At 37.0% G+C, this 22,527-nt stretch overlaps 1 protein-coding gene across 1 annotated transcript; it reads right to left on the bottom strand.

The window, feature by feature from the left end:
• Positions 1 to 1,980: 1,980 nt before the first annotated feature.
• On the bottom strand, positions 1,981 to 13,183 carry LOC139324523 (vomeronasal type-2 receptor 26-like). The gene is made up of 4 exons (XM_070954236.1): positions 12,893 to 13,183; positions 11,170 to 11,397; positions 6,564 to 6,690; positions 1,981 to 2,876 (listed from the first exon to the last, which is right to left on the bottom strand). Exons 1-4 carry the CDS (start codon positions 13,181 to 13,183, stop codon positions 1,981 to 1,983), a joined length of 1,542 nt encoding a protein of 513 aa, XP_070810337.1.
• Between the last annotated feature and the right edge of the window lie 9,344 nt (positions 13,184 to 22,527).

Raw genomic sequence — 22,527 nt, 5'->3', positions numbered from 1 at the left:
GACTACGTCCCCTATATCCAGACCATTTAGCCACTGACCAGATACAAAAATCAAGTCCAGAGTGTGTCCCCCCATGGGAATCGGGCCATGCACTAACTGGGTCAGGTCCATGGCCGTCATGGAAGCCATGAACTCCCGAGCCACCTCTGACATTTCATCGATGGATTATAGGTTGAAATCTACCATGACCATAAGCCTGGGAGTATCAACCGCCACCCCGGCTATTACGTTGAGCAATTTATTGAGCCAAGGTGGCACAGTGGTTAGAGTGCAGTACTGCAGGCTACTTATGCTGCTTGCTGGCTGCCTGCAATTTGGCAGTTCAAATCTCACTAGGCTCAAGGCTGACTCAGCCTTCCATCCCTCCAAGGTGGGTAAAATGAGGACCCAGATTGTTGTGCATTAGGCTGACTCTGTAAACCACTTAGAGAGGGCTGGGAAGCACTGTGAGTCTAAGTGCTATTACTATTGGTATTTATATCCCCTTTTCATTCCTCTGAGTTCACTTTTAGTTGTTAACCTATCACCAATTTTTTTCTGTGATCTACGTATTTCTCAACCATTTCGTCTTTCATCCCCATTTTTGGGCTATCATTATTTTTTAAAGTAGAGCAAAATGAGAAAAGAAGTTCAAACTTTACCACATTTCCTCCTCCTTACCTTCCCCCTCCCTCCTTACCTTTATTTTTCTCATTAGTATGTCATACCTCATGTTCCTATAGTCTCAGTTTTCTGTGACAGCCTTCAATATATCTTACTGCAGGTGTAATTCTCTATTTCTCACAAAAAGCCACCTAGACTTACTTACTTGCTTACTTATTTACTTACTTATTTATTACATTTTTTGCCATCTAACTTGCTGTGGGCCTACTCTAGTTAGCATACAATCATGAAAAAGAAGGAAAATGAAAAGATTGTAAACAGAATAGAAATAAAATAATAAAACCATAAAATAATCAATGGCAAAGGAATACTGGGTAATAATTCATCGATATGAAAACCAAAAAGATGGATGGGTAGAGAGCAGAGACCAGCAGTGGGAAGGTGGAGTCTGCCATCAATCTACTTCCTGTGTGAAACTCTCCCATTTGGTCCCAAAGCCAATTGGCAGAGTCATGTCTTAAGGCTTTTGTGAAAGGACAGGAGGGTGTGGTGGATCTTACTTTACCGGGTAAGAAGTTCCAAAGGGTAGGTGCTGCAGCAGAGAAGGCTCTTCTTCTGGATCCTGATAATCAGAATTCTTTGAACAAGGGGATCCAAAGTAGGCCCTCTCTGCTGGCACAAGCAGGACAGACTTGTCCTAACAGGATGAGGCAGTTCATCAGATAGCCTGGACCTATGCCCTTAAGGACTTTAATGGTCATAACCAACACCTTGAACTGCAACCAGAAGCACATTGGTAGCCAGTTAAATTTTTGGAACACAGATGGATCACCCTAGAGGAACCAAAGACTATTGCTGCTGCTGCACTATACACCAGATAAAGCTTTTGAGCAGACATCAAGGGTAGCTTCATGTAAATGCAGTAGTCCAGATGGAGACAACCAGAGCTTGAGTAACTAAGCACAGGAAGTCAAGATCCAGGAAAAGTCACAACTGGTGCACAAACTGGAGCTGTGCAAAAGCTCCCATGCTTACACCTGCCATCTGCTCTTTCGGTTGAAGTTGTGATTTCAGGAGAACCCCCAGCTTGCAAACTGGGTTTGAACAGATAATGCAGAACTAAAGATGACAAACTCTCAGATCCTGGAGCTCCCTGTACCCAAAGCTACTCAGTTTTGACAGGGTTATATAGGAAACATGCTATAAGGATTGCATTCTTATAGCAACTGCATATTTTTCACAACTGCATTTTTTTGTTTAAAAAAACAAAGAACTAGTTTTCAATCATTTCTTCAAGATGGTCAGTAGCCCTTTAATGAGGCAAATGAGGATTCTCTCACAATTTAGAGAACTTATAGTGGACCCAATAAATCAGTTTCATTTCTTTGTCAGCTGTTCCTTTCTGTTCAAATCCGGCCTCAGAATAATAATGTAACATTTAGGGGAAAAGATGCAACCCAGCAATCCAGCTGCTGAAGACAAAATGGAGAAGATCTCCACAGCCACCATGTATTTCCCCTTTGTACTCAAATAAGTGGGAACAAATGATATCCAGACACTACAAAAGACCAACATGCTGAAGGTGATAAATTTGGCTTCATTAAAGCTATCAGGTAACTTCCTAGCTAGGAAGGCAACTGAGAAGCTGACAGCAGTCAAGAATCCCAAAAAACCAAGAACAGTATAAAACATAGTGGTTGAACCTTCTTTACATTCTAAGACAATTTCTTCAGCCATGGAGTGCATGTCAGAATCTGGGAATGGGGGGGAAATTGCCAACCACACTGCACAAATGGAGAATTGTGTCAAGGAGCATGAAAGAACTATAGCATTGGCCAGCCTTTTCCCCACCCATTTCCTCATTTTGGATCCAGGCTTGGTGGCCATGAAAGCAAGGACCACTATGATTGTTTTCCCCAATATACAAGAAAGAGCTACAGAGAAGATGATGCCAAAAGAAGTTTGTCGCATGAGACATTTCACCTGATCTGGTTGCCCAATGAAGAGCAAAGTGCAGAGGAAGGAGAGGAGGAGAGCAATGAGAAGAATGTAGGTGAGGTTCCGGTTGTTGGCTTTGACAATGGGGGTGTCCTGATGCTTAATGAAGATTCCCAGGACCATAACTGAGATGAAAGAAAAGAAGGAAGCAATAGCTGTCAGGCTAATCCCCAGAGGCTCTTCATGAGACAAAAAGGTGATGTGTTTTGGAATGCAAAGGTTGTGAGCTTTGTTTGGGTACTGATCTTCTGAACATGGGAAACAGTCATCTGCATCTGGAAAACAAATTATTGCAGTCATTTGTTTAATGTTATAGACAACAACCCATTACTAAATTGGTCATCATTTCATAGATATTTCCTTTCCTGACAGTGAGCATTTGAAAATTAACTTCCTTCCTTCCTTCCTTCCCTCGTGCCTTCCTCCCTTTCTGCCTCCCTCCCTCCCTCCCTCCCTCCCTCCCTGATACATGAGGCCCTGGTGACCTTGAGATTTTTCTATGCTAACCCCTTTTGCAAGACATATTCAATTGATCTAGCTCCAGTGATTAATGGGCCCAGTGAGATTCCAAATTGAGTTGGGGAGTTGTTGTATAGGATCTGCTGCATGGGCCTGCCAAAGCCCTCACTGTTATTGGAATAGAGAGGTAGCAGAGGGCTTGGATAGAATTGAATAGGTCAGGCCCATGCAACTTTTTTCATATCATTGAACCAGGCATTCTCTGTGCTTCATGGAGGATGTGAGAGAGATGAAAAGAGTCAAGGGATATCTTGAGTATTGCTGGAGAAAGATGAGGGAAGAATCTGAACAATGACAACCTAAAGTCACTATTAGTAAGTGTGTATCATTTCTCAAAAAGTTATTACTGGACACAAAGAGTTCAGAACTTTTGTTTAGTCTCCCACCTGCCCTTTTTAAGGAAGGTGGTTGAGAAGATGATTGTGCTGCAACCCCAGAAGATCCTTGATTAAATGAATTATCTGGACTACTTACAGTCAGGTTTCAGGCCTCGATATGGGAAGGAAATGCTATTGGTCATTCTTTTGGATGATGTCTGGAGAGAATGGGATAGGGATAAGGATAGTACATCCATCATGGCTCTTCCTGATCATGGTATCCTTTTGAGATGGTTTTGGGAACCATCCCAGAGGAAAGAACAGTTCTGGTCTGGTTCACCTCCTTCTTCTTTGACCAGTTCCAAAGGGAGAAAGAGGTCCAGCCTGCAAGACCAACTATGGGGTGCTATATGAATCGGTGCTTTCTCTGTATCCTTTTATTATCTACAAAAGCCATTTTCAGAGTCAGCATATTGCCCCCAACAATCTGAGTCCTCATTTTACCGACCTCAGAAGGATGGAGGGCTGAGTCAACTTTGAGCCAGTGAGAATTGAACTGCCGAACTGCTGGCAGTTGGCATTCAGCAGAATTAGCCTGTAATACTGCATTCTAACCACTGCACCATCATGGCTCTTATGTACTAGTTGTAGCCTTTTCAGGTCTACTCTCTATCATTCATATCTTGGTCATCTCCCATATGGATTATTACAATGCAATCTATATGGGATTACTCTTGAAGAGGCAGTAGCTGATGTAGAATGCAGCATCACAAACAATATTGGGCACCCCTAGTGTTCCACATATAACACCTTTGCTATACAAACTTCATTTTTTCTCAGTTGCTTCTGGGAGTTCAATTCAAGGCATTTGCTATTACCTTGAAAGCCCTTTCTCAGATTATTTGGAGAACTGTCATCCCCACTCTATGATCCTATCCCACCTAATTGGGCAGAGAGGGAATATTGCAGATTCTGTCATTTAAGGAGTTTTGGCTGGCAGGTTGCAGGAAGACAGCCTTTTCTGCTGCTGCTCCTACTCTGTGGAACACTTTACTCTCAGATGTGAGGCCGGTCCTTGGTCCTCATCATCATGGAAGTTGAAGAATGATATGCAACCGTGGGTGTAATGAGGACATTCTTTTCCCCTTAATATTTTAACTATTAATGCTGCAACTCTTCTTTTAAATTTTGTTTTTAACTTTATTCTTACTTATATCTCTATACTACGATTTGCTTTTATATATATAGTCTAGTGAAAAGAAGAACCAGGGGTGTCATGATAACAGTGTTCCAATATTTGAGGGGATGCCACAAGGAAGAGGTGCTCAATCTATTCTCCAAACCCCCTGAAGGCAGGACAAGAAGCAATGGATGGAAACTAACACAGGAGAGAAGCAACCTAGAACTAAAGAGAAATTTTCTGACAGGGATAACAATTAATCCACTAGGAGCTTCAACATTGGAGGTTTTTGAGACGATATTAGATAACCATTTGTCTGAAAAGGTATAAGGTTTCCTGCTTGAGCAGGAAGTTGGACTGGAAGACCTCCAAGGTCCCTTCAATCTCTGCTATTCTGTTATACTAAGATATTTATTTATGTATATAATACATTAATATACATTAAAAAAATAATATAATATAATAACCCACCACCCACCCTAGTGACAATATATCACACTAACATTTAATGGGCTCCATCCCACTCTGGGTTCCCCAGGCCTGCTGGCTGTACCAGATCTTCAGTGCCTTCCGAAAGAGTCTTAGACTGTGGGCCATTCTAATCTCTGGGGGAATGATGTTCCAGAGAGAGAGGGAGCCACCATGGAGAAGGCCCTTCTTCTGGGTCCCACGAGGTGTATCTCCCTAGGGGATGGGACCCACAACATTCCTTGCCTCCCTACTCTGATGGGTTGGGTAGATGTGACCGGTAAGAGATAGTCCCTAAAATAACCTGTTCCCAAGCCATCAAGGGCTTTAAAGGTGACAATCAACACCTTGAATTTCACCCGGAAGCAAATTGGCAACCAATGCAGCTCCCGCAGGAGATGTAATATATGTACACACTGAGGTCTGCACAAAAACATGCGGGCCACTGCATTTAGCACCAACTGGAGCTTCCAGGTACTCTTCAAGTGGAGCCCCATTTAGAGCACATTGCAATAGTCAAGACAGGAAGTGACTAGTGCATGAGTGACAGTGAGTACAGATTGTTGGTCCAGGAAAGGGCATAACTGGTGCACAACCCGCAGTTGCGCAAAGGCCCTCCTGGCCACAACTGCCACCATCTCTTCGAGCAAGAGTTGCAAGTCCAAGAGAACCCTCAGATTATGCACAGGGTCTGTTTAGATTAGTGCCACCCCATCCAAGACCAAAGGTTGAAATTCTCCCTAGGCCAAAGAACCCCAAACCCAGAGCCACTCAGTCTTGCAAGGGTTTTGTTTCAACCCATTGCTTCCCATCCAGCCCCTAACAGCCTCCAGGCACTCTCAAAGGGAGGACACAGCATCAATTAACTCACCACGGGCTGAGTCATACAGCTGAGTATCATCAGTGTATTAATGATATCTCAGTCCATGGTGATGGATGATCTTATTCAGTAGCTTCATATAAATGTTGAACAGGAGCGGAGAGAGTATATCTCTCCAGTGTAAGCTGTGCAGATTCACTTAATTCAGATGATGGTATAGAAATGTGATGAATACATAAAAACATGACCTAAATTTAAATTATTGTTTGTTTCCCAAAATACACTGTCAAGGAATTGCTTAACTAATTGAGATCTCTCCTTTACCATTTATTTTAAATCTTTCTGAACTGCAGTTCCCAAAATTATAGTATGTTCATTCCGCTCAATATTGAAATCTCTTTACTTTCATAGAAACCATAGATGAAAATATTTATTTTTATGGTCTCGTTTATCTTTCCCAAGCAAAAAAAGATGACATGATATTTGAATAGATGTCTAAGTAATCAACATCTCTCCAGAATTATGGACAAATGAATTAGGACAAATGAATCATGGACAAATTTGTACAGAGATGGTAAACTACTCTTTATAATTAAAGAGTAATATAAGGCATTGCACAAAATACATAGCAATGGAATCTCTGCTTTAGATCTCTTACCTGCCTTGTTTGAAATTTTTCCTTCTGGACATTTAAGGCAATCATAGCAACAAAAGGGCTTTCCTTCTATTTTTATTTTGCTCCAACCTGATGAGCATGGAGGATTGCACATAGAAAAGGGTTGTACCTATTGACATTAAGAAAATTGAGAAATTATTACTTAACATTTCAGGAATTTTTGCATCTGAAGAATTGGATTTGACTAGTATTTAAGTCATATACAATGGTACCTTGGAATTCAGCTGCTTTGAAACTCACTGAATTCATGATTTCTTTGTTACTCAATGCACAAGCTGAAACTTGTTGATGTTGGCTACATTGTTACTCACAACCTTATTCCTTATGAGAAAAAACTCATCATTTTTGGTATCTCCCGGTACCCTCCCAATGCCTGTTTTACTCATTGCACCTCCTGGAACCAATTTACAACGACTACAGAAGTCTCATTGTATGAGCAAAATATTGTCCAACAGGCCAGAAACACACATTGGGAGAAGCGATCAGCCTTAGTCATTTTACAAACAACACTTAAGATATGAGAAATGCAACTCTATTGCAAAAATGTGATGTTGAGTAAATGTTAACCAATTAAATAAGTACACAGGCTGGATGCTGGGTTGGCCATGTTGTACGAAGTATATATCCTTAAGTAACCATGTGACAGAAAGTTGTATAATTTAGGAAATGCAGCCATATTGGTTATTTTTTAAGACTCTTTTGGTATTTGTATAATCAAGCAAGATGTTGATTGCATCTTGCTTGATTATACAAATAATTAATAGTCGCCTATTAATAGCGGTGTCCCCCAAGGCAGAGTTCTAGGACCAACACTCTTCATACTATACATAAATGACCTTTGTGATCATATTATAAGTAACTGCATTCTGTTCGCCATTGATGTTAAACTATTTAACATTAGCAACAATGCTGCTACCCTTCAAAAAGACCCTGACTTTGTGTCAGAATGGTCAAAAAATTGGCAACTCCAAATCTCAACCAACAAACATTGGCAAAAAGAATCAGAACACTAAATACAAGCTAAGTGGACATGACCTTGTAGATGACCCTCACTCTGTCAAGGACCTTGGAGTACTCATATCAAATTATCTAAGTGCCAAAGCCCACTGTAACAACATCACCAAAAAGACATTAAGGGTTGTAAACCTAATCTTGCAAAGCTTCTACTCCAGTAATATTACACTACTAACCAGAGCATACAAAACATTTGCTAGACCAATTCCCGAATACAGCTCATCTGTCTGGAACCTGCACTGCATATCGGACATTAATACAATTGAGTGCGTCCAGAAATATTTCACAAAAGGAATCCTCCACTCCTCTGCTTGTAACAAAATACCCTTTGACACCAGACTTGAAATTCTGGGTTTAGAAAATTTAGAACTACGCCGCCTTCGGTATGACCTAAGCATAGCTTATAAAATCAACTGCTACAATGTCCTACCTGTCAATGACTACTTCAGCTTCAACCACAGCAATACACGAACACACAATAGATAGAAACTTAAAGAAAACCGCTCCAGACTCGATTACAGAAAATATGACTTCAGTAACAGAGTTGTTAATGCCTGGAATGCACTACCAGACTCTGTGGTCTCATCCTAAAACCCCCAAAACCTTAACCTAAAACTGTCTACTGTTGACCTCACCCCATTCCTACGAGGTCTGTAAGCAACGTGCATAAGAGCACCAGCGTGCCTACAATCCCTGTCCTAATGTTCCTTTTAATTGTATTCATTTTATGTATTCAATTCATGCTTATACTTATATATATTATCTAATATGTACTCGACAAAATTAAGTATATAAAAATAAATAAATAAATGTCCTTTGCCACAATTGGTGAAATGACGAAGAGAATCCTCAGAAAGGATTTGTTTCTAAAATGAAATTATGTCTTAATGGCTCCAAGGATCTTCTATATTGTCTACTTGAAAGGATGTTTAATTGCTTCTTTGGAAGAACTGTGGAATACTTCCATAACCAGAAGAAACTTGTATTTAAAAATTTGAAGTTCTAAGTGGAAATCATTCTTGCACTACAACATTATAAAAGAATGTATATCACAATGAAAAGTCTATTTTAAATTTGATGGAAAATTAGATTTCCAGTATTGGTTTCATGCACTGCATTTATAGCTTTAACTTAGTGATTTATATTATGTTAACTAGTTTTTTCCAATTTAAAACTCCAAACAATTTTCAGACAGATATTTTACAATAACATGATTCATGTGTTCTGTCCCCGTCCCCACACACACACAAACAGCCAGCCGGGGGTTAAAGAATTACTTGGCACACACAAGGTTTGTTATCAGGAACTTGGCAGCAATACGATAACCGTCTGCCAAGTCCTTTACTTCAAGAAGAGGGAGTTTTCCTCCACCAGATAATCACCAACAAATACACACAGTTTTCAAAAACAGTCCAGCTCAAACAGAAACCTTCAGCAGATCAGGGGTTGTACAAAATGACTAGCCAGAAGTTAGCTTTGTCCGTCACAGAGTCTAAATGGTCACCACACTCTCTTATATAGCCTGTGGGGTGTGATCCAGTAACTCAGCTTAATCCCTGGCACGCCTCCTCATCTGCTGCAAACGTTTATCTCGCCTTCGTTGGCGTGGATCCAGGAACGACATATCACCATCATCGCTGTCATCGGAGACACCTGGCTCCTGGCCAATCTCCTCTCCCTCGGCAGACACCTGAGACATAGCCAGAGAGGAGGGGCCTCGAGAGGGAGGCCTGGCCGGCTCCTCTCCTTCATGTTCGGAGCCTTCTTCCTCCGATAAGATGGGCTTGGGGGACGGAGCCACAACATCATGGCATATTTATAAATAGTAGATATTTTACCCTTTGGCTATCAAACAGTATCTTCTTACTTTTACTTTTTCATTTTACTTCTCTTACGCTACTTTTGCTTATATATTTTTTTCTAAAAAGTGATATGGCATCTGGGTTAGTCATCCAATCATCACATCTTAATGAAATATTTCTAATGTGTTTGGAATGTAGTTTTCTCTGAGGCCCATAGTAATTTCTTTTAGTATCGAATCTGCATCTACTGACCAAGTCAAAGCAGAACCCTGAAAGATGTATCTAGTCTCCCCTTCTGGAAATGCCTTAACCTTTGAGGCACATTAAGTTGCAAACCATTCTATATTCAAATATGCTATGAAAATTCAACAATCATCAGTCACCATTTCAGAATCATTTATTTCTTCAGTTTTAACATAGGTGAACCACTCAATGAATAATGTACGTTCAAAGACAGAACAGTTGTAGAAATATGTGTAAATAATAAATTACCATTTGAATATTCAGGGTCCAAAGAGCCTTTTCTGCCATGAGTCCCATTCTGCCATTGTTCTCCTTCAGAGAAAATCCACTTGTACTCTTAATTTACACGTAAAGGGTATCAAAACCTCACTCTGCTGATAGGCCTCGAGCCCCAATACGGATGTTCATGTTAGGGTGAATTATCTCATTTACCCTAACAAATTGAGTTCAAGTCAGTTTTTATATTGGGTTTTTAATTTATTATTATTCAACTTTTTCCCCCCTACAAAATTAAGCTAGAATGCTTTCATGAATGCAAAACAAAAACAAAACCCAGGATGGAAACACAACTTTGGTTAGTTTATGCTTTACTGCTACCTTTGTAGAGAAATACAGGCATTTCATCTATGTACTGCATTTTTTTTTTAAATGATGGAAAAATGTTCAGTAATTCTAATTCTGGGGATAAATCATAACTTCATCAACGGCTTTAGTGTCTCTTTTTCTCACATGGAGATTCAGTGAACACTAATTTGATGGAGTATTAGGGAGATGGTGGGGAAATGGAGAGCCTCTTGTACCCAGCAGTCCTTATAACTGCATTTACTGCATCATCATCTTCGTTTAACAACCCTATCATCCCTTGCGGGATGGAGTCTGGGCAACTGAATGGAGTGTTAGCAGAGTGTTTACTAGCCGGATGCCCTTCCTGATGCCAATGTGGAGAGTTGTTCAGCAGATATATTATCATTGTGTCCAGAGAGAGAAATATCTGCCTCTACCTAGAATTGAACTCACAGCCTCCTGACTGTGAGGTGAGAGCTCCACCTCTAGGCCACCACACCACTCCTAACCGCATTTACTGCATGATGCTAATTAAATGAAGCTGACTTCATAATAGGGGTGTTTGGTGTCTGGGTAGGAAAACTTATAATACTTGTATCTGTTACACAGGGAATGTCACAGGTTGCAATTTTTAGGAAGCTGAGTGTTACTAAAGCATGCCACTTTACATTGTGTTGCTATTTGGGGTCCTTCTTCTAAAACTCCAACGTTCCCAGAAATAATATAAACTCTGGAACAGAGTTTTTCCTTATATTTTGTAAACCCCCCTTTATAGAAATCTCTCTTCTAATCAGTGCAAATGTTTTGCGTTGTTTTTTTATTTTAGGGTAATCATGTTCACAAGTCACTTTGAGAAAAGAGTCATTGTATGCCTGTAATTCCTGAAAGAACTTTCTGAACATTGAAGCAGTATGTAAAAATAAAGTAAATTATTCACCATGGTTTGATATTGGTGCCAAAACTACCTGGTTAAACATGGGGGGCCAGATGATTTCCTCTGCAAAAATAGTAAGAAGATTTTCCGGGGGAGTCTCTGGAGCTATGTTTCCAATTTTGATACGATGAAATGATTGGTTGGGGAAGGTGACCCAGTTGATAACATCAAATCCAGTTGGTAGCTCTCCTCTTTCGTCAAAGTGAACCATTTCTCCAGCACTGTTGTTAAATGAAACCGCTTTCAGATACCAATGGAACTAAATGGAAATCATTAAAAAGAAATTTATAACAATTGGAAGCAATGAGCAAGTATGAATGAAGGATCTTTCATAAATTAGATGTTATCCCTTTAAGACAGACCAATCAGCAAATATAATATGAGGAATATTTACTTTCTCTTAACAGTCTTTCTAATGACATTTGCATTCTTTCTAAAAAGCATTTAGGTATTTAGAATTCCTTTAGTATTCCCATGCATGTTGGAAGCAATATTATCATCTATGTCAGTTGGACCAATAATGTTCAGCCTTAATGGCACCCTGGTTACTTGCTGTTCCTCACAAGCCAAAATATTGTGAGCATTTGATCTATGGGGAGCCAACAAAAAAATTGTTGTGGTGTGTCTATTGATCACTCTTCAATGCCATCCTTTCTTTTTTTCTTATGTATCTCATACTCTTCTCTTCACTGTGGAATCAAAATGCAGGACCCCAAGCAAATAATCAAGACTCACTGCAGCTCAATGCCCTTTCTTCCTTCCTTCCTTCCTTCCTTCCTTCCTTCCTTCCTTCCTTCCTTCCTTCCTTCCTTCCTTCCTTCCTTCCTTCTTATCTTCCTTCCACATCTCATAATCTTCTCCTCACTGTGGAATCAAAACTCAGAACCCAAGCAAATAAGCAAAGATTATTACAGTATTTATTCTTAACATAGGACACTAAAAAAGTTGCACCCAGTAACTAGTGGAGGGAACTTCTGCAGAGAGCTTATATTTCAAAAACCAAGGCAAAATGATGCATGCATACCTATTCATAAGTAATTACAAAATAAATCTCAAGGTACTTCAACCTCTCCTTTTATTTAAAGAATACAATGGTCTTACTTAGAAGAAGCCTTTGGCATCATAAATTTCAGAGGATCCTAATGGAATATTTTGATAGAACTATCACAAACCACTGTGGGATACAAGGACACATTCCTTATATCCTATTAAACAGTCCCATTCATTTGGAAACTGATTTACCCCACACTCCTTCCAAAACTTCCTTGAATTAATGTATGGCATTGCCTCATTCTCACTGTGCATTGTTGCACCTCATGTTTAGTGTTATCTGGAATTATTATTTGAAGTTCTGACATATCACTTTTTTTTTAATTTGATTTATATGCCGCCCTTCTCCGGAGACTCAGGGCGGCTTACAATGCGTTAAGCAATAGCCTTCATACTTTTGTATATTTATACAAAGTCAGCTTATTGCCTCCACAAACTGGGTCCTCAATTTACCTACCTTAGAAAGGATGGAAGGCTGAGTCAACCTTGAGCCTGGTGAGATTTGAATTTACAGTAATTGCAGACAGCTGGTGTTAATCACAATGCTATCAGTCTGCTGAGACACCACGTCCTGAACTAACTTTTGAGTTAGTTCAGCTTCAGAATATTCTTATTGGCTATACAACTCCAAAATACTAGCTGAACGTTTATATGACTGGCCCTTATATAAATATATAATATATTTTCATTCATGTCATTTTCACCTGCCATGACTGTTGACTGAGTTCCCAAGCATTTCCTCTTTTTCTGCTCTTAGATGAAAGCATGGCTTGTAGAGCATGGGCCACTGCATAGACAGCATTGTAAATGCTATAACTATGCCCAGTAATACTAGATTCAATCACAGATTCAGGAAGGGTCTCCAGTGACTCCTCACCAGTGCATTGATTGTCACTGTCCTCATCTAACCCAGCATTTGGGAAAGAACATTCAAATGCATTTTCCCAAAACACTCTTGTCAAACTGTCCTCTTCTTCTGAAGAAGGCTTTCTCATCTGAATAAATTTCTTAAACCCTAATATTTCCTTTGAGGAAACTGCCAACGATAGTGCACCATGGATGAAATCCAGTCCCCTGTATCTTTGAAAGCGGACTGATGTGAATTCCATCTGTGCTGGCATGACCCAAACTTTATCTTTTCTCTTCATTGGCATTTCTTCATATTCTGAACAAAATGGCACAATTCTAAGAAAAACCATGTTGTCACTTTCACCATAAGTGATTACAACATTGGCAATACTTCTCATAATAGTCTTATACAGCAAAGCAAAATAATTAATTTGAATTTCAATATCGTTGATACCAGATTCCATTGGCATTTCTTCCATGAAATCAAAACAGATGCCTTTCTTAGAAAATATATCAAGTTTATTCTGTATGAACCTCTTCCCCTTTTCAGGGTTCTGGACAATGAGCCCAATCCATTTCCACTGGAAGTGAAGCAACAATTGGACCAGCCCCATAATTTGAAGGTCTTCATTTGGAAATAATTGACGGAAGAAAGCAGCTTGTGTGTTATCATCTATCTCTGCAGTTGAACCATATATGAGCTAGGAAAAAAGAAGAAATTAGAGTATATACTTCCAAATCACTTATGTCTATTTTAAGGATCTTATTTAAATATCAATGTTCTCCAGGCAAGGGCAGAGTTGACTACCATTTGCATATTCCAATATAATTTCTATTATAATTGTTTAGGTTTTTTTAAATAAGCAAAGCTCCAGAAATGTAAGAACTTCAAGAATGAATATGAACCACTGGATTATTCTATGTTTACACATGTTTCCATGACATGATTTACCCTGTAGATTAGGTATACGTAACTTTCTAGCATTTTGAATCATTCCTCTCTGTCCCATCCTGGATGAAATATATTTTGATGTTTAGCTTGATTGTGATTTTAACTACATGAGGTAATGTTATCCCTTTGTTTTAAATGTTTCTGACACTAATAGAGTCATAAATATAAAATTTGGAATAGAAATTAAACTAAATCAAGCAAGAAATACTGTATTTAGATTTGACTCCTTTCTTTATAGGATGGCTCTTACCTGTGGGATCTTATATACATTCAGAATGTTTGACATGAACTGACCAACATAAGCATTATGTCCTGCAATCACAGATATTACATTATCCTTGAGGTCACATTTGTAGTTGGGGATGAACCATTCCTTTGAAGAGAGAAGCTCCATGGAAGCCAGATAGATCCATCTTCCCATGAAATAGCTATTAGAGATATGGATACCAAGGGTGATGTTTGGCAAGATCCTGGAATTCTCATTGATTTCTTTGATTGCAAATTCCAAAGCCAAGATGTGCTGGTAGTTTTGCATATAATATCTGAAATGAATTTTACAACATCTGTTGCCAAATCTGGAATTGGCTGCATTCTAATTGTATCACACAAGTTTAGATTCTGCAGGCCACAAGCATTGATACAGGTGGATGCACTAGCATCAAACAAACTATTTGTTTAAAATATTCAGGAAAGAGGTCAAAGCTATATAACAATCCATATGCATTCAGGCAGCCCAATTGCAAAATGCAATAAATATCAATAATTAGTGGGATTTTTTTTTCTTAAATTGGAGGTGTAATTTTTAATTTTACTTCCTACCCTAATTTTCTACTTTACTTATTCAATACACTGGAAATTTCTCAGGAATATTTGATATAATATCTGCATGTAGGACTAACTGCAATCATGCACACCTTAACGTATTGCTGGTATGAAGCAATGCTCTGCAGGTATTTATTTCATGTTTTCTTCATCGAGTTATAGCCATATGAAAAAAGTATATTAAAATTAAACTGATACCTGCTAGAATGGTACCAAAACCATAGAAGTAACAACACATTGGAAAATAACTTATATAAGTGATGGAAATTGAAGCAATATTATTGAGTAATAATAGTGCAGGGTATGCAATATAACATTCATCCTCCATCCTAATTCAATCATGTCACAGGCTTTAACTATTTTCTGTATTTGCATTACTGAAAAACAGGAATTCCATACATTAAATCACCAACCAGTTCATCTGATGGATTTCTTCTGAATGTTACTTTATCAGATATCATGTAAATTTGAGACGAAATGCCTGCAACAACCAAATCTTCTGAATGATATTGCTTGTACTTAATAAAAGACTGATTTCCAACAAAACATTTAGCAAGGGTTGTATCAATTTCTACATATAAGGACAATAATGCTACAGATGCAAAGAATAATATCATTTTGTACAGCAATTTATCTCTCAGCCATCTGTTCACTCCATTAGAATTAGGCATTTGAAATAGGACGGCCTGAGATACAGTGTTCCATGAGGCTGCTTTAAAGTAGAGGTTTACTTTTTTAAAAAATCAGAATGACAGGACTTTGTTCTCTAGCTGTAGCTTTGGAGAAAAAAGAATGTTACATTTTTATTGCTGTTGAAATACATTACTTTTAGTGTTTTCTTTAGCTCCTTAGAGATTGAAATAAGAATATATAATTGATAATGATTGTACAGGTCTAGACATGCTCAGGTGCACAAACCAACTTGTGATACACAGGGTATTGTAACCTGCAATTAACGACCAAATAATAGTGATGGGGATCAGAGAGAACTCAATGAGAAATGTAAAAAGTTTTGTTCCCCGGGATCTGCAGTTGGCTTCCAACTGAGAAAACAGCTGAATTTGAATGGAAATTTCAGCCATTAATTAAACAACAAAGTAAATCAAATCGAATTGCATTAATTGAAATTTGGATCTCACTGTTAAGAAGCATCTTTCTCTTCAAATATTCTAAAAATAATACAATTAATCAAAATACTGGTACTGTCTGAATTTTGTTTGATATATCTGTTGGTTACCAATGTACTTATTTGTGTCAAACTTATAATATTAGCATTAGCACTGCATACATAATTCTTCAATGCAGATTTTCCCTTTTGGGGAAATCAGTAACAGAAGTAGAATAACTTCTACTTCTTGGCACATTTGGGGCATTTCCTGCTCTTCTATATGGGTCCTTGATTGAAGCCCAATTTTAGAGAAAGAGAGGGACGGAGAGGAGAGGAAGAGACAGAGAAACCCATGCACTTTATGTGTATATACATACACATAAATAAATATAAATGTACTATACATACATAGATTTTTTCCCAGACTTTGCTGTTTCAGTAAAAGAGAAAATGTGTTGCTAAGGGTTGAACTGTCTGGACCTTAGTGCTCTCTGAGTTTGATTGTTTTCTTGCAGATTTTTTATTCGATTACTAGATAATGTCATCTGTATTACAAAGGAGTGGGGTTTGCTCTCATTGTATATAGTGGCTTGCCCTGTCATAGTGTGATCTTCATGGTTCCTTGATGAGGCTTTTGTTTACTGTTAGCTTGTTTGACTGCGTTTCTAGTTTCTTACTTGGACTTGTTTACTTGATTGTTGTTCTAGTGTTAATCTTTCTGTTGATTGCTGGTGAGGAGGTATTTTAAACTTTTTGTTTTCTTTTTGGCTTTTTGATCGTCTCTTTTGAATGATATATAGTTGTTGTTACCTCTATATGCATTTTTGGACTTGCTTGGGCTCTGATTCTCAGTTGTAACTATGGTTAAATCATTCCATGTGTTCCGATATGGAAATTAGCATGGAAATTAAGGCACTTTCATCATGTCTTTGATAATAGAAGATAATTGAATAACAGAGTTGGAAGGGACCTTGGAGGTCTTCTAATCCAACCCCCTGCTTAGGACAAAATTGTAATAGTGATAGTTTAATGATTTTCACAATATAGGTTAATCAGGTTGGCAGTGCTATTCATGATAATCATGTATAATTTATGGAAATCATTAAGTATATTTTCAGTATAATTGGTAAATGTGGGTGGACCCTCTCTTCCATGAAGTCAAAGCAGATACGTTCCTTGGAAAAGTAACAGTATTTTCTATGAATTGTTCACCACTCTTTTCAAGTTGAAAAATCAGTCCAATCCATGTCCATCTTAAATACATCAGCAGCTGGAGAAGACCTGAAACATCTTGATTACCATATGGGAAAAATCGATGATAGAAAACATCTTGTGTCCTGCCATCTATCGCTGGAGAAGATCCATATATGAGCTAAACATGGGAGAAAGAGGGAATGTGGTTTTCCAAAATGAAATATTCATTCTTACTTTTGAAAATTCTATTCTTAATTTATTTATTTTTGTTGCAAATATTGAAAGATATCTATTCACGTTCAGAAACAATTTGCAGAATGTTTATACAACAGCTGTTAATATAGTATACTGTATGTTCAAAGGCAGAGTCATCAGAAATGCATTAATTCAGGAAATTTTTACCACAGGTTTTCAGGTCTAAAGCTTCTAGATCCTAACTAAGAAAGGAAACCTATAACTCCATTTCACTAGTTTTCTCCTCATAGGAAATGGAAAAAGTTTGAAGAAATAAGTCATGATGTCTTTATTTTATCTTATGAAGATAAGATAGGAAGAGCAACTGAAGAATATAGTTTTGGGTAAAATATATACCACGTCCCTCTTCCAGCTTTGCTTCATTTTTATCTCAAATCTTTAAGCATCCTGATATGAATGCATACCAATATGGATGCTTATGTGGATATAGTTTATGTGGATGTGCAATCCAACAAGTACTGAACAGGCACAATCATTTAACTCCTTCCTTTTTAATTGTTTCATTTTTTTTTTTGTAATCTGCCTCCTACTATCCATTGTATCCTATCTGAATTTCAGATACAAGTACACTACAGATCAGAAGTAGAAAATATACAGCTCCCTAGCAACCAACATTGGCAACCAACATATTTCAGTGGTCTGAAATACAACTAGTGCTAAATCTTTGGCTGTGTTCCTCATTTTCAGAATTTGGCAGAAGCAAAAATAGTATCTTATGCTTTAAAGTGATTTAACACTATCACATTCAAGGTGATACAGATAAAACATTCCAGCAGATGAAACTGCCCATGTCTCCCTGGGATTTAATAATTCATTGATTACTCTAATTTCAGGAGGAGGAGGAAAGGAAGAAATATATAATAATTATAATAACATTCTTATAACACTCTGTATTTAGCAAATGTTAGCAAATATTAGCAAGCATATGTAATAAGTATTATAGTAACTCAGTCAGCTAATTATCTTTTACTTCAAGTAGTTTTATAAGATACTTCATGCATTTTTACAGTACAGTGAAACACCTATGTTTGGATAAGCTATAAGGTAAAAAAATTGAGCATTTTATTTGAATTTCTGTGTGATTATGATTAACTTGTAGAACATCACTACATTATGTTGTCATCATGAAAAATTCATAGAGAGGAAGGAAGGAAGGAAGGAAGGAAGGAAGGAAGGAAGGAAGGAAGGAAGGAAGGAAGGAAGGAGGGATATTCTGCAATATAAACATCAAGATAACTATTCCTATTACTTCATCAAGTCCATGAATCCTTTACTTGATTATTTAATCATGATAACAAAATGGATACAATAAATGAATTGATATTTCTATAGAATTTATTAATAAATAAGTCAAGAAATCAAATATATTAATTGATTCAGATTCTTATTGAGGAATACATCTAGCAGATTACAAAAAATATCAATTTCATCTGCAAATTTCATCTGATCACAGTTTGTTCATTCCTTTTTGGGTTGCCACTATATTTCCAAATCACAAAATGTAACGTAAAAGGTGGGGGGGAGAGATTGTTTGTTGCTGTTTGTTAAAAATAAATTTAATAAAAGTAAAAAAGGAGGGAGTACTTTTAGACTCGCAAGATTCTTCATTGTAATGTTATAATGGAAGAATTCAGGATTTTGTTTCCTAATCTGGAGAAATTTAAAAGGCTGACATCAACCATGGAAACTGGATAGCATTTGGTCTCCTCTGTCTTTATGTTCCAAAGAATGAAGTGTGTGTGGTGGGGTTAATCTGTGGCCGTTTTCTTAGATTACACTTCTGATTTAGGCCCAGATTACTTTTATCAGAATGTTGAATAGATTGTATCTCTTCCTCCTGTCTTTCAAGTTTATCCTTACAGTCTGTTACACTTTGTTCAAGAACAAACCTTACCTGAGGCATCTTATAGATATTCAAGGCATTTGCCATGAAGGGAAAGATGGAAGACGTAGGTCCTGCAATAACAGAAACCACCCAGTCCTTCACATCGCACTTATAGTTGGGCATGAATCTGCCCCGTGTTGAGAGAAGCCCCATTGAAGCCAAGTAGGTCCATCTCACCATGAAATAACTATTAGAGCTTTGAATACCCAGACTGATGTTGGATAATATATTACTGTCTTCATTTATCTCCTTTACAGAAGAAACCAAGGCCAGGATATGTTAATAGTTCTGAAGGAAATATCTTTGATGAGAGATATATTACAAATCATATTTCTTTTCCTGAAGAATGTGAGATTACACAACTACCAAATATAGCAATGGAAGAATATAAAAATTGATCACATCATTGTATAGTAATGGAAATGTTTGACAAAGATTTTTTCAGAGTGTCTAAAAACATTTTTTATGAAATGGAAAATGCTCTTGGGATTTTCACTAGGAAACAGGTGAATTGCTTGAAAGAACATTAATAATCTTTTAAAATGTATCTTTAACTCTTAGACATACTTCTAGTCTTTTAGCTTTAACTCTTCCATCTTCTTGCATGTTTTTTTTTTTTTTTTGTGGGGATAGGCATGAAGGATGTGCTTTGAAATACAATTGAGGGCAAATGTTATATATAATTTTCTGTGGGGGGAATCATGATAGACCTTCAGAGGACTATTATCATAAGAAAAGATGTAGAGGTTTCATTAGGAAAGACTGACATTTGTACTCCATGCATGCTCAACAACTGTTTTGAAAGTCATTCAAAGTGCTATACAGCACAACTATTCCCCAATATTAAATGAAACAATTAAACTATTAACACTCAGTTAGTTACAAAGGATGATTTGATAGTAGAGCACTGATGATTCATTTAAACAGTAAGAAAATGGAAAAAATGACTGAGGTGAGAGCTGTCATAAGTGTGTTTGTGTAAAATATTTATTTGCCCAGTAAGAAATGTCAGTGCAGTGAATCTATATTAGAATGAAGGAACTAACAGCAAGGAATAGAATAAATAATGTATGCTGCAAATAATACCAGTAATCAGGTATGCCCTATTTGAGAAAAATATGTGCTTTAAGATATACTACCCTGTTTTATCTAAAATAAGACATTCTCTGATAATAAACCCAATCGGGCTTTTGAGCTCATGCACTTAAAAATAACCCTCCCTGGATTAAGATCATAGTCAGCCAAAGAACTATAGGCCTATATCGCTTTTAAATACAGATTACAAGATTTTTGCTAAAATATTAGCAAATAGGCTAATGTTAGTTATGCAACAAACGATTCATAATGATCAAACTGGTTTTATAAATGGGAGACAAATGAAAAGTAATGTAAGGCAAATAGTTAATATATTGGAATATTCGGTGAAGAACAACCAAGTCCCTGCAGCGCTTATATTTTTGGATGCGGAGAAGGCATTTGATCGATTGAATTGGAATTTTTTATTGAAAATAATAGAAAAGATGCAGTTTGGAGAGTACTTTACATAATCTATTAAGGCAATATACCAGAAACAAACAGCACAAGTAATAATTAATAGTAGTTTAACAGAAACTTTTAATATTGAAAAAGGAACAAGACAAGGATGTCCTTTGTCTCCATTACTGTTTATTTTGACTTTGGAATTTTTGCTGAATAAAATATGTGGTTCAGATAAAATAAAGGGAATTAAAATTAGGCATTATGATTATAGATTACGAGCATTTGCAGATGACTTGGTTTTTACTTTAACCCAACCAGTGCAATCGGTTATAGGTTTAATGGATATAATTAATCAATATGGACAAGTATCTGGATTTAAAATAAATGCAGGGAAAATAAAGATAATAACTAAAAATATGACTATAAATCAAAAAGAAGCAATAGAAAGAGTAACAGGATATGAAATAGTAAAGAAGGTTAAATATTTAGGGGTTTATATTGTGACTTCAAATGTAAAATTATATAAGTATAATTATGAATTGTTGTGGCAAAAAATACAGAAAGAGATGGAAAACTGGAAAAAACTACAACTGTCTTTGTTGGGAAGAATAGCAGCAGTAAAAATGAATGTTTTACCAAAGTTTTTATTTCTTTTTCAAATGATACCAATACTTAAAAAAGATGCAAATTTGAAGGAATGGCAGAAGGGTATCAGTAACTTTATTTGGGCAGGAAAGAGACCAAGAATAAAGCAAAAAATAGTGCAAAATATACGTGAGAGAGGAGGTCTCAAAATGCCCAATTTAAGATTGTATTATGAGGAAGTTGCCCTTTCAGCAATTAGTGATTGGACTAACTCAACAGAAGAGAGAATATTGAATATAGAGGGATATGATTTGGTATATGGCTGGCATGCATATTTATTATATGATAAAAAGGTGGATAAGAATTTTAAAAGTCATATATTAAGGAATGTCCTATTACGTGTCTGGAAAAAGTATCAATATAAATTAAACAATAAAATACCTATATGGGCAATACCCAGACATGCGATAGAGAATATAAGTGTAGAACAAAAACAAGATGTGATTACTTACAAAGAGCTTCTTATTATGGAAAGAGGCACATTGCAGTTAAAATCTTTGAATGTATTAAAAGAAGAAAGGATAATTCAAACTTGGTTTCAGTATGGACAGCTGCAAAATAGATGGAAAGAGGATCAGAAAATTGGTATCTTGCAAAATGAGGCAAACTCCAAAACAAATTAGAGATCAAGGTCAAATCACATCAAAAGGTTGTACTGATAGAGATAGATTCAGATATGGAGTTAGTCAAAGACTGTATGATAAAATGGGCACAAAATATTGAGGAACCAATAATGATGGAAACATGGGAAAAAATATGGGTTAGAAACGTAAAATTTACGCAAGCCCAAAATTTGAGAGAAAATTTTTTATAAAATGTTTTATAGATGGCATCTAGATCCTTAAAAGTTAGCTTGTATGTATCCAGGTTTACAATCTAAGTGTTGGAGATGTGTGATGATGCCACGTATTATCATATATGGTGGACATGTAAAAAAATCAAGGCATTTTGGATAAATATATGGTGGATTATGCAAAGTATTCTTAAAAAGAAGATAAAGTGTACCCCACAGTTGTTTTTATTGGGTATAATTACAGATTGTACAGTTATAGAGACTAATTTGATTTTGAACTTAATAACCGCAGCCACACTTTTGGTGGCGCAATACTGGAAGAAGGAAGATCTACCTACTATTGAAGAATGGACACTA

The sequence above is a fragment of the Pituophis catenifer genome, unplaced genomic scaffold (genome assembly GCF_029215685.1).
Source record: "Pituophis catenifer annectens isolate HBS135680 unplaced genomic scaffold, rPitCat1.0.hap2 SCAF_15, whole genome shotgun sequence".
Lineage (NCBI taxonomy): Eukaryota > Metazoa > Chordata > Lepidosauria > Squamata > Colubridae > Pituophis > Pituophis catenifer.
The sequence above is the reverse complement of the archived record's forward strand: the minus strand, read 5'-3'. Positions and strand labels throughout refer to the sequence as shown.